General features: G+C 33.6%; 1 protein-coding gene across 1 annotated transcript in view; it reads left to right on the top strand.

Annotated features, from left to right (window-relative positions):
- The first annotated feature begins 561 nt into the window (after positions 1–561).
- ninaC (STKc_myosinIII_N_like and MYSc_Myo21 domain-containing protein ninaC) overlaps positions 562–12,269 on the top strand; it is a 105,933-nt gene continuing 94,225 nt past the window's right edge. The window contains exons 1-2 of the mRNA XM_075357031.1: positions 562–695; positions 7,704–7,819. Of these exons, the coding sequence (XP_075213146.1) occupies positions 7,705–7,819 (115 nt within the window). The 5' untranslated portion in view covers positions 562–695; position 7,704. The remainder of the gene's footprint in view (positions 696–7,703; positions 7,820–12,269) is intronic.

The raw sequence follows: 12,269 nt of genomic DNA, 5'->3' as shown, positions 1-12,269 counted from the left end.
TGGTATGGAAATTTGTGAAGCTCTTCAAAGACACTGAATCTAACCAACATGTAACACAGTTTCTGATTAATCAGAATATTTGGATATAAGCAAAGCGTCTTTCTAGCTTAGGTACCTAGGGAACCCTATCCCTACTTTTATTCTAAAAAAAAAATTAGCTAATATATATATATATATATATATATATAATCATTATATATTATCATTATATGTGGTATATATTCCATATATATATATATATATATATATATATATATATATGGAAATATATGAATATTTATGACTTATCACAAAGGAAAACTTTTGTTGACAAAAGTTCTGTATGGAGTACAGATAAAAATATAACATTTTTACTGTTTTATTTTGTATGAAGAAATAAATTCAATATGTTGCTAAATTATATGAATTACAAGTTGAATATATTAAGTTATTTTAGTTCTGTATTAAAGAAAACGGACAAAATAGTGCAAAAATAGTCAATACCTTTACGAAACATTAAATTAAGTTAGTAAAGAAACCTTATAAAAAATACAGTTGAGGTGATTCAAAGCCAATTGTGTGGTGAAATTCACATCTTAACAGTCATTATTAAGTACTCTTGTTCATAAGGTGGTGACAGTTTCATTTACCTCATTAGAAATTAAATATATTTTGTGAAATTTTCAGTTATTGCAGTTCAACTGAGTAATAATCAGGTAAAATATTAATTTGTATTTCTCTGCCATATACCACAATTGATATAATTTAAAAATAAATTATTCAATAATATGTATTGACCTAAATTATCAATCGTGTATTATGTTATGTAACTCAAATAGAAATATCAGCTAAAAATACCAAAAATAGTGAAAAGTAACCAAAATTTCAAAATTGGTTGAGAATTAATCAAAACTTATGGTTATAATAATTTCAAATTCACCTAAGTTAATTATGATACTTAAAATAATTGGTATTCACAAGAGTAATGTTTCATTTGCACAGTACTTATTAAAATGTTATCAAACTCACTTCTCAACTATAATTTCTGTATTTTATAAAATTTTCAACAATGATATTACAATGACAATATAATCTTATTATAAAAAAAATAGTTATTATTTGGTATTTAAGTTTACATTTAAAAAAGGATTTGTTGTATTACTTAACACTCTGTCAGTCAACCAATTTCTGTAGCAAAGTGATAGCATCTTGGGCTTTCATCAGATGGTCCTGGGTTCAAAACCCAGTCAGGTATGGCATTTCTATGCTATAAAATTACACTTCCATATTCCCACACACAAGCTTTTCAAAGCTTTGGTCATGAAATAATTCATCAACCAAAAAAAAAGGAAAAAATTAGCTGTTTGTTGATAAATTCAAATAAATTCATAATCGTACAAATTAGCCCAACATTAAAATGTTTTCTTTGCATTATGAGAATATGAGATTATATTACATTTTTATAATTAGCTTTGATTCATTTTAAAAAATTTACAAATAAAACGTGGAGAAATTATAGATTTTTATAGCAAATAAATGTTACATATATTTAGTAGCTGAAAAAACTGCATTGAAAATAAAGATTAAAATAAAACAATTGAAAACATAAATAATTATTATTGTAATAATAACTCTTTTAGAATTTTTCAATAGTTACATTTTATTTTATAACATAATAAACTCACGTTAATCCGGGCTTGACAGTACTGCACCTAGTCCGGATCAGCAAAAGTCTGGATTATCCAGAAGTCTTTGGTGGTGGTTCCAGGAATTGTTTACAGTTACAATATTGGAACAACTAAACAAATCTTTCTGTGTATAGTTAGTATAGAATAACAGTAATTAACAAAAACAAAGGGCAATATTTCAAGCAAATTTATAGTGTAACTATATTGCTAAAAGTATGGGAATTATTAAATGTAGCTATATCAAAATTACTGTAGTCAAACATAAATTGATTTCTAATTATGTAATTTTAAAGTTAAGCTTATGGAATAGTATGGTACATTACAGTAATTGATAACATAAATTACAAAGAACACTAAATTAGAAAATTTTATTGAAATGTTCAAAAAATATATTTCAAAAACTATAGTACATACTAAAGTTCTAAAAGTTTAGTACTAAAGAAAATCACAAATGTTTCTCTTTTTCAATTTTTATAAACGCTTCCGGGCTGCACGATATAGCAAACACTTTTAATGTTAAAAGTTCGTTAGATGACGCGTTTTCTTGTATTTCGAAGTAGGTAACTAACTGCCCATTTCCACAGCGTCAGAATGATTTGGACAAGTGATATCAACTACAATTTCGTCGTTCGAACTATTATTTTGGCTAACCTACGAGAGATAGGTCCTGGTGAGAAGACCGACAGGTCCCCCAACTGCGACAGTGGTTGTAAAGGGGCGGGTCGCACATATGCGGACCTCCTTCGTTCAGTGAAGGACACCGTGTCACCGGGCGAAGCGAGTTTTTTTCTGCAAGAAGGGGTTAGGGCGAGGATCCATATCAGGATCCAGGATACTGGGGACACAGCTGAGCAGTTACGCAGGCAAGTTGGGGGGAACTACAGCTACGGCCGGTAGGGGCGTTCGGCGAGTCCATCTGTGGGTTAAGGATGTCGCCACTCTTATCTTCGAGGAGGAACTTGTGCGTGATGTACAGAAGAAGGTGGGAGAATCGGTCACGATTGATGTCCTCTCCCTACGGCTCTTGGGGATAAGAAAGTGGCAACGGTGGCGGTTCCTCCGCTGCTGGCCGACAAATTGCTGATGAATGTCCACATACGCGTTGTTTGATTGTCTTGCCGAGTTCTGAGGAGGTCCGTGGAGGAACGTTGTTATCGGTGCTGGGTCCCTGCAACGGCCCCGATAAACGAGGTCATTGTTTCAACTGTGGGGTTGCAGGACTTCTTCGAGCGGATTGCAAAGTGTTCTTTGTGTAATGTTCGGGGTCAATCTTTGGGGGGACGAGGCTGCAGGGCCAGCTCCGACAAATGAGAACCGTCGCCTGTGACTTGGAGAAGACCTGCCTTAAGGCTTGGAGAAGACCTGCGGGGCTGTCTTGGAGAAGACAGCTCCGTCCAGAGGAGGTGGGCCGCTTAGGGTCCCACTGCCGAAGATTGGACGGAGACACCCCTGGGATTTCTTTGAACTTCGTAGTGGGGGGGGGGGATAAATTAAGACCGTAGTCCCGGTGAGGGATCCCTTTGGGTTTTTTCTTGCATAAAAACTGTTACGCTTTTTCTTCTCATCATCATTTTCTGTTATAAAACACAAAACGCGCTCAGATGAACAGATATACAAATGAACAAACAATACTATACAGTAATTAAGCAAAAGATGAAACTTCACGTACAAAAAAACTTGTCTACTTTTTTTTTATAAAAAAAAGCCATAACAAAAATGTATATCTGTCTATTCATTTCGGATTCTACATATCAACATAAACAAAAAAGTATTCTCTGAAAAAATGGTGTTTTCGTTTCGTTCAACTTGGTCCGCCATATTTTTTTTTTTTATGCATCTTAAGATCGGATTGAATAATCATTATAGTATTCAATGTAAGTACGTATTTACACCAACATTCTAACAAATAAAAAAATTACGTAGTAAGCATGTTCACAAATTATTCCGAGAGCGTGAAGACGAGCTGAAGCGCCCCGCCTGTTTGCAGCACGTTTTTCCCATCGCCCGTTTATCAAATGAAAAGTTTTTTTATAATGCTGCAAGAACGATTAAGAGAAACTCGAAAATGCTCTCCTACAGTTCATGATCGAGGAAGATCGCGAAGCACAGAACGCTGGAGATAGAAGAATGGTTTATGAAACATACCGAGAAAAATCCCGAGTTCAATACAAAAAAGTTAATGTTTCACGAATAAGTAGACAATATGACGGTTTGGAGAATTGTATGAATCCAACAGTTGATAAAAAATCCTCATGCCATTACGCAGCCAAGGTTTCAGCAATTATTTTCAATAAATGTGACTTTAAAATCTACGTTTTCAGCAATTTATCCATATTTCCTGTCACCATAACTGGACGCCGAGAATTATTACATTTCCTTGAAAATTTACTTCGAAATATTTTGGATGAATCTTCTCTGGTTACTAGGAATAACATGTGGTTCATGCACAATCGTGCCCCACCACACTTCATTGTCAATATCCATTAGTACTTGGACATTTATTTCCTTGGTTGTTCAGGACATAGTCCTGAGACATTTAGCTTGGCCCGCAAGATCACCTGATCTAAACCTAATAGATTTCTTTCTTTGGAGGTACATAAAAATATAGTTTATAATATTTCACTTGAAAAGAATTAAGGCATGGCTCTAGGAATATTGAAAATAAAAATAGTATGCAATTATTTATGTCTGTTTAACATTCACGTTGGTTAAATTCTGTTCAAATTTTAATAAATCAGCATGAGTCTGTACAAGATAAAAGGCTAAACCTCATTTGCATCTCATACATTTCACTTTCATCTTATTAGGCCGGGGGGGGGGGTGCTCATTGTTTACTAGTTTAACATTTTCCCCCTTTTCTCACTATTTCTCCCTTTTCCCTATTCCCTATTTAACTTTTAACATTTTCCCTATTCCCTATTTACCTTTTAACATTTTCCCTTTTTTCTTTTATCCCTTTCTCCCTTTTCTCGCGCGTAAATCGGTCCAGTAGTTTTTTGTCTATACGGGCAATGTTTGCTCTAACAGATCGGCTGCCACATTTTCCCGTGTTTCTCGCTGTTGTGTGAGATTTTTGGGGACCATTTTTGCACAAATCTTTTTCATACCAAGATCTTCAGTTAATATTAGATTTCTCGATTGATGTTGAGTTCTTCTGCAATCATTTTCACGGATAATCTTCGATCAGATCGTACGATTTCACGCACCGTGGTCAAGTTGACATCTGTCCGTGAGGTTGATGGTCGTCCACTGCGGTCTTCATCTTCAACATTCGTTCTGCCTTCACTAAAAATTTTATGCCACCGAAAAACTTGAGCTCTTGACACAACCTACTCTCCAAAAGCCTTCTGAAGCTTACCATAAGTTGTCGTCGCGTTTTCACCAAATTTAACGCAAAAAGAAATGGCATACCGTTACGCAATATTTTGCGGTTTCATTTCTGTGACGAGAGACACAAACACGTGTTCACTTATTACAGCACAACTCACGACTGAGCAGTTGCATCAATGTGCCGCTTGGACTAGAAGTAGCTTATAGACCAAGGTCAAAGATGGTGTGCTTACACAAGCTGCAGAGTTGCCACATCTTGCAAAGAAAAATTAGTCTCATTACTTTATTGTCGCACCTCGTATATATATATATATATATATATATATATATATATATATATATATACCATCATTTTTTTATTTATTACAGGTAGTTGGTGTTAGCAAGTGTAGCAAATATTATAATGATTATTCAATCTGATCTTTAAATATAAATGTTTCCTTAAAAAAAAAAAGTGGCAGAGAAAGTTAAACAACTGGAAATTCACCATTAATATACAGAAAGTTTTTGCATGTAGATGTAGGATAAAAATGAAATGAAAGATACACTTTCTTGTTACACTCTGTATGTGTGTATACATATATATATATATTATTAAATTACGGTTATACCTGGTAATAAACCCTTATTCACAGCCGGCCTCAAAGAGGAAAGGAATGGAGTTGAAACTCCGGGTGAGAAAATTTACATATCATACAGATTCATAATTTCCAGACGTATGCAGCAACTACAAAATAGCACGCATCAGAACTCCAAGGTCATCATCTACCAAGTTCGGAGGATATATACTTCCTCATCAATGCGCATGTGTTTAAAATTAAGATTTTCAGCATTGGCAAGAAGAGGCAAGGTTAACTCCAATAGTCTTGAGCGACCTGTGAAGCTCTCCTAGTGCACCAATGACTATGGGTACTATTATAACTTGTTCCTCAGTTCAGACTTCCTTGATCTGATCCGCAAAATTCCTGTACTTTGAGAGATTCTCGGCCTGCTTCTTCTGGATGTTACAGGCCAGTGCTATGCCTGTCAATGGTCAAGATCCATTGACCATTGACAGCCAAAAGATGTCAATGATCCAGGTGATGTTTTCCTATTTTTTGGTCAGAAAGATAGCTGGACGATTGTGTTTAGAAATTTTGGCACACAGAATAGATGTAAAAATCTTACAGATTGTTTGGAGACAGGCCACACACATGTGGTTAGCTAACCCCATAGGTTATTATTATTATCCCTAAAAATGTCTTACATTAAGCCACTAAATCTTGCTTGAAGATTGTTTTTTATCTGTATTATAGTACACTTTTATTGATAATTTTCTCTGGGATATCATTTGTGGCATTCAACTTACAAATCAAGAATTTCAAAGTTAATTGAGGTTTTTAGGTTCTGCAGAGGGAAGTCAATTTCCAAGAATCGTCTCTTCATGTAATCTGAGATGAATAATATTTTACTACAATCTTAGTAGCTTGTTGGCCAATGCATCTCCCTACAGCACTAAGAAATTTCCTTAGTATGATTATTTTGATGAATGGGCAATGGAGCATGAATCCACAAAAACAAATCTATAATATTTCTTATCATTGCGAAATGAATCCAAAAAAATCGAGAATGAATGATGTTAAGCAAGCATGTTGAGATTAAGCATAGTTTTGGTCCTAGGAAAGAGATTAAAGTAAATCCCTAACAACCTAATTGTTTTATAACTACATTATGTCAGGAGTAGTATCCAGGAAATTGACAAGTGTGAAGTTAAAATACCAGTAGCTAAAGTCATGATTTAAAAACTGTTCTTCTTCTTTTAGTCCACCAGAGTAAAACAGAATTCAGCACTTTTCACCACGCTCTGATAACATTTATTTCAGTGGTTACACCTCAGCAGTTAATGCCACTTAAAAATATATTTAAAAAAGTACTCTTCAGATGCTATATTCAAATTAGTAAACATGACAAAACTAGTCCCTTTTAAGGATAGACTCGTAGAGTATCAGAGCTCTACATTGTTTTTTCATATAACATTTAGCATTCCTTTTGCAGGGAGTCTCCATACTAAAGTTTCCTGTATGAATAGAAAATTATCAGCATTTGTAATGACTTGCCCACATAAATACTTCAAGCTTGATCACAGATGGTTTGTGGTCAATGCTGCTCTGCCTACACTTCCTGACTAAACCATGTTCTTACGTTTAATGGAAATTCTGTAGGGTCTCTTATCTTCATATGTGCATTATACTTTATACAAATATTTTTAAAGAAAAACTACACTGATAGCATTATAAAGAACTTACAACAAGATTGGGCTTTTATTAAAGCCAGACATGAATAAAAGTGCTTGTAAATTGAATGTTGGTTTAGCAATAATTAGTTTGCTTCTTGAAGGCCCTTAGTGATGATTAAAGTAAGTCATTCAACATTAATTTAACATGAATGGATCCAGATGATCTTCAAAGATCTCAAGCTTTGAAGAAAATACAGCAACAAATTTTCATCAGAATTAGGTTGATTGAAATCAGAGAAACTTCATCTTTTATAACAATAGTTGCACTTTTTGAACAGTCATTAATTCCTGAATTTTAAAAACAGTTTAGGTAGTGGCAGAAATAATTCATTAAAATGTAGGTTGATGACAAAGTTTGCTGCCATCAAGCTACCACTTTATTATTAAAATCAACTATAATCTTTATTGTATCTGCTATTTTATATTAACAGTATGTCTGGACCATGTCTTGAAGATCTGAAGGATCCTGGAGATCGTTATTCTCTGGGAGATTTATTGGGGTCAGGTGTAAGTGCTGAAGTGTATGCTGCCACAGATTCTCAATCTGGTATGTTTAAAAAATTATAATTTTAGTAATTACTATATAATGTTGAAATTATAAATTTATAAATTACTTCTCATAATTTGTGTAAAGTTACTCTACAATTTGCATAATTAATTTTATTGATGATTATTATTAAGCTAAGTCTATTTCTCCTCAATTTAAATGATTGTATTAAGTTGATCTTACAGAATAGCTTTTATTAGGTATGGATGTTAATCATTGCTGTTAAATCTCACAATGACCTCCAGTGCATTTGAACAAAATGCAGTTATAAAACATAAGTTGATAGATGTGAGAAATGCATTGAGTGATATAAATAAGGTCCTTTACAGAGAGTAATGATAAAGTGTTAGAAGGTTTCCCTCCCACCTGTGAAAGAAACAGAACAACCACTATTTTATAATTGAAAATTTGGCGAAAAATTTCATTACTTATACTTTGTTCCATTTAATGGTAAGGAACCTTATAGCAAATATTATATAAATTGAAAAAAATGGTTTGATCATAGTTGTTTCATAAACACACTATCTGACAAGGTGCCAAGCTGACCAAGATGGTTGAATTAAAACAGGACATCACTTCAGTTGGTAAAAAAAACAAAAAATAAAAATAAAACTAAGAATAGTATTTATCTTGATAAATGAAACAAATTATTATAATACTAGGTAGCAACTAGATATTGATCTATACAAAGTCTGTTCAGAAAATAACTGAAATTTAATTTGTTAATCTTTATTATTAATTTTACAGATTACTGGTTGTTGTCCACTTCAAAGTACTCCCATTCCCTATTCACACACTTTCCCCAGCATTGTTTCCATTCGCGAAGCAGTCTTGGATAGCTTCATTTGAAATGACCTTTAAGGTTTATGACAAATTTCTTTAATGTCATCAACAGTTCTAAAACGCCGTCCTTTCATCACTGAATTTAATTTTAGAAATAAGAAAAATCGCCAAGAGCCAGGTCTGGCGAATAGGGAGGCTAAGGGAGGGGCAGTCATCTGATTTTTGGCACAAAGCTGATTGTGCGGGCGGATTGTCGTGGTGAACAAACCACGAGTTGTCTCACCACGAATCTGGTGTCTTTTTGCGAATTTTTTCATGTAACCGTTGTAAAACGCCTTGATAGTACGCACGGTTCACTATTTCACATTGAAACAAGAATTCAAAATGCACAACAGCAGAGAGCATGTCTTTGACACTGGATCGAGACTGACGTACTTTCTTGGGAAGAAGAGATCCTTTCCCAATCCATTGTGCTGACTGAACTTTTGTCTCAACGTAGCCGTAAACCCAGCTTTCGACTCCCGTTATGAACCTTTACATGAATGTTTTATCATCATTGGCGTGTTCAAAAGTTACCGACAAACGCCCACTGGACGTGCTTTCTGCTGTTCGGTCATCAAACGAGGAACAAACTTTGCTACAACTCGATTTTTTTTTTTTTGTGAAAATATCATGGCATGATCCAATTGAGATGCTAACCTCTTCTGCAAGTTTTCTGACAGTCAATAGGCGATTTGAACGCACCAGATCGTTGATTTTCTGAACGTGGGTGTCATCAGTTGAAGTCGAAGGCCTTCCTGGTCGACGGTCATCTTCAATTGACTGACAACCACTTTTAAATCGTGAAAACCATTCGTATCATTGAGTACGATCCAGATAATCATCTCTGTAAGCTTGCTTCAAAAGTTGAAACGTTTCTGTTAAATTTTTCCCCAGTTTCGCGCAAAATTTTACATTGTATTGTTGCTTCCGAAAATCACTACTAACACTTATCACGTTGCATTCAAATAACAATATCACGAAAACTAAACGAGATACCAAAAACCAACTCAAGCACGTGTGGTTAAAGAGCAGATTATGCGGAACACAATGCTGGCAATCGCACGTCACTAAATATCTCTGTTGGCGCGTAATTAAAAGTGTTTGGTTATTTTCTGAACAGACCTCGTATATTCTGTAACCTTAATTTTAACAAAAATTGTTTCACAATACCAACAAAAAGAAAAGAAAAATATATAAGAAAATCTGTAATATTTTATGATACATTCACTAATTCTACAAAATAAATAAAAACTACAAGAAATCATCTAGATAAATGGAACAGTCTTTCGAAATGCCTGGCAATAGCCGAGTGCATCAAGTAAACTCAAATTATCTAATTATGAGCAAATAAAATGGATACAAAATGTTGTAGATATCACATCAAATCTTAATAGGGGTAACTTATTGAGGCTGCCAAACATTTCTGAAATAGAATGATAAATAATCTTAACTTTACCAAGTACAGTAAACCTTTTAAATTGATTTGAAAAGTTAAAATCTATGTGAACTTTCACAAACACTGTACAAATGTCACAACAAAACGTCATTGGGAGTACTTCAGTAAAACTCTCCTACATCTGTAAAAATGTAAATATATGTGTAAATATATTCGGATACATATTTATTTGCAAATCTTAATGAAAATACGTGAGTTCTCCTAAGTACACATTGAACATAATCAAATGCAAAGAGCTCTGAGACTGATTATTCCTGGAGCCGCCAACTGGATCTGTCACAAATAAAGAATTGGTAGTTTTACTTCCGGGTGCAATCTGATATTTTAAAGGTTTTAACCCTTTGCGCTCGTTTAGTCCCATTAACAAAGTATCTCAGGAGTCGTATAGCCACTGTGAGTGTGTATTTTCTCTACTGGTTTTTGAATTTTTTCACAGTCGCGAACCTCCCAGCTCGTATGGCCACTGTGAATGGCCGTGACATTTGTATGCTATTTCAATGTAACTATTGTATTAAATTGGTCGCTATTCACATCCTTTGGTCGCTAGGATTTGGTAAAACGGATTGTTTTGCATGTAGTAACAGAAGTGCTAGCGAGGGCTAAAAGACTCAAGGAATAAAACATTAAACAAATACTTGTTATATAAATTTTCTGTTTTTTATTCAAATTGTTATTCATGTAATATAATTTGTTTTCTTCGGCCTCATAACACACAGAAATTCTAAACTCATTATCTATATTTTACTCTGTCAATAAACCAAAACAATTGTTATTATTCCAGTTCTGTTTTGTATTAACCTTTACTCATATAATATTAACATAATGTTTTTGTGAGGCCCAAAAAATACGCAATACTATGTTTTTTTATTTTAAGATTGTAAATAAAAAAGAGCTTGTTTAAAAAATCATCGCGTTTCTTCTTCTGTAGATGCTCTTTCAATGTCTCCATTTCAGGTAATAGTCGAGAAAATAATTCCGAGTTATTGACAGCTGGTGGTCGATATGGCAACCGAGCGCAGCAGACAAGCGAGCGGCCACTCACAGTGGCCATACGATCTGAGAGAATTATGCACGTGGAACGTATTACAAGTTATTCGGGAATGGCGGGTAGCCACTGACAGTGGCCTTTCGTGCGCAAAGTGTTAATTTACACAGATGATAAGTTTCTCTTTTATTTTTATTTTTTACTTACAGTATTGAATAGGCAAGTGAACCAATTAGAATAGTTTAGATGACATATGAATATCATCTTAGATCATGAAAGTGTTGAGTAATCAATTTTTATCATGAACAATTATTTTCCTCGTATTAAAATATCAGAAATGAATCTAAAAAATGTGAGTAACAGCTGTGATTCGCTTCTCACCAATTTTAATGGCAATCAATGTGCATTTCGAGATAATTGTACTTCGAACAATAAATCTCAGAATACTTTACCTTTCAACAGAAGGGCATATTACCCAAGGTGGCTGTACCAATAATTTTATTTTATTACTGTCATGAAAAGTTGTAAATTATTTATTTTATTAGATAAACGTCTAACATATACATATATATTTTAATGTAAATTGTTAATATGTAAAATAATACAAAAAAAAAAAAATTACTAGTATTTAAATAAACTTATTTCCAATAATTTTGACTATGAATAAGTATACCAGATAATGCTTAACGCTTAAACAACTGAACGCTAATTAAAAATCGGAATAATAAAATAACTGCAGTAACAATGTTATCAAACTGTCACTGTGGGCAAAAAATATTTCACTTGGGCCAATCCGAGATTCTAAATTGTTCTTGTAGTTAAAAATAATACTGCACTTATAAAATAAATTGAAACATTTAGCATTCTACAGCAATTTTCTATAATTCTGGACGAAAGTAAAACATAAAACATCCGCGACTTTTTCGGGTGAAACGCGATGTTTGGGATAACTGCAATTTTTACAGAAGTACGGAATGAAATAACGGTATTACGTATTAGCCCATCGACCAATAAATTGCAAACTATTGGATTATTGTTGATATCATCCGATATAACCATTATATTACCATTTTTATAATCAATTATATTCATTTATTTTATGAGTATAATTAACCAAACTTAACCTACACTCGCTAACCTTAATTATCACAGTAATGTTTTGGATATTTAAATAATAAATTTAG

Source organism: Lycorma delicatula, chromosome 2 (assembly GCF_047948215.1).
Source record: "Lycorma delicatula isolate Av1 chromosome 2, ASM4794821v1, whole genome shotgun sequence".
Taxonomy (NCBI): Eukaryota; Metazoa; Arthropoda; class Insecta; order Hemiptera; family Fulgoridae; genus Lycorma; species Lycorma delicatula.
The sequence above is the reverse complement of the archived record's forward strand: the minus strand, read 5'-3'. Positions and strand labels throughout refer to the sequence as shown.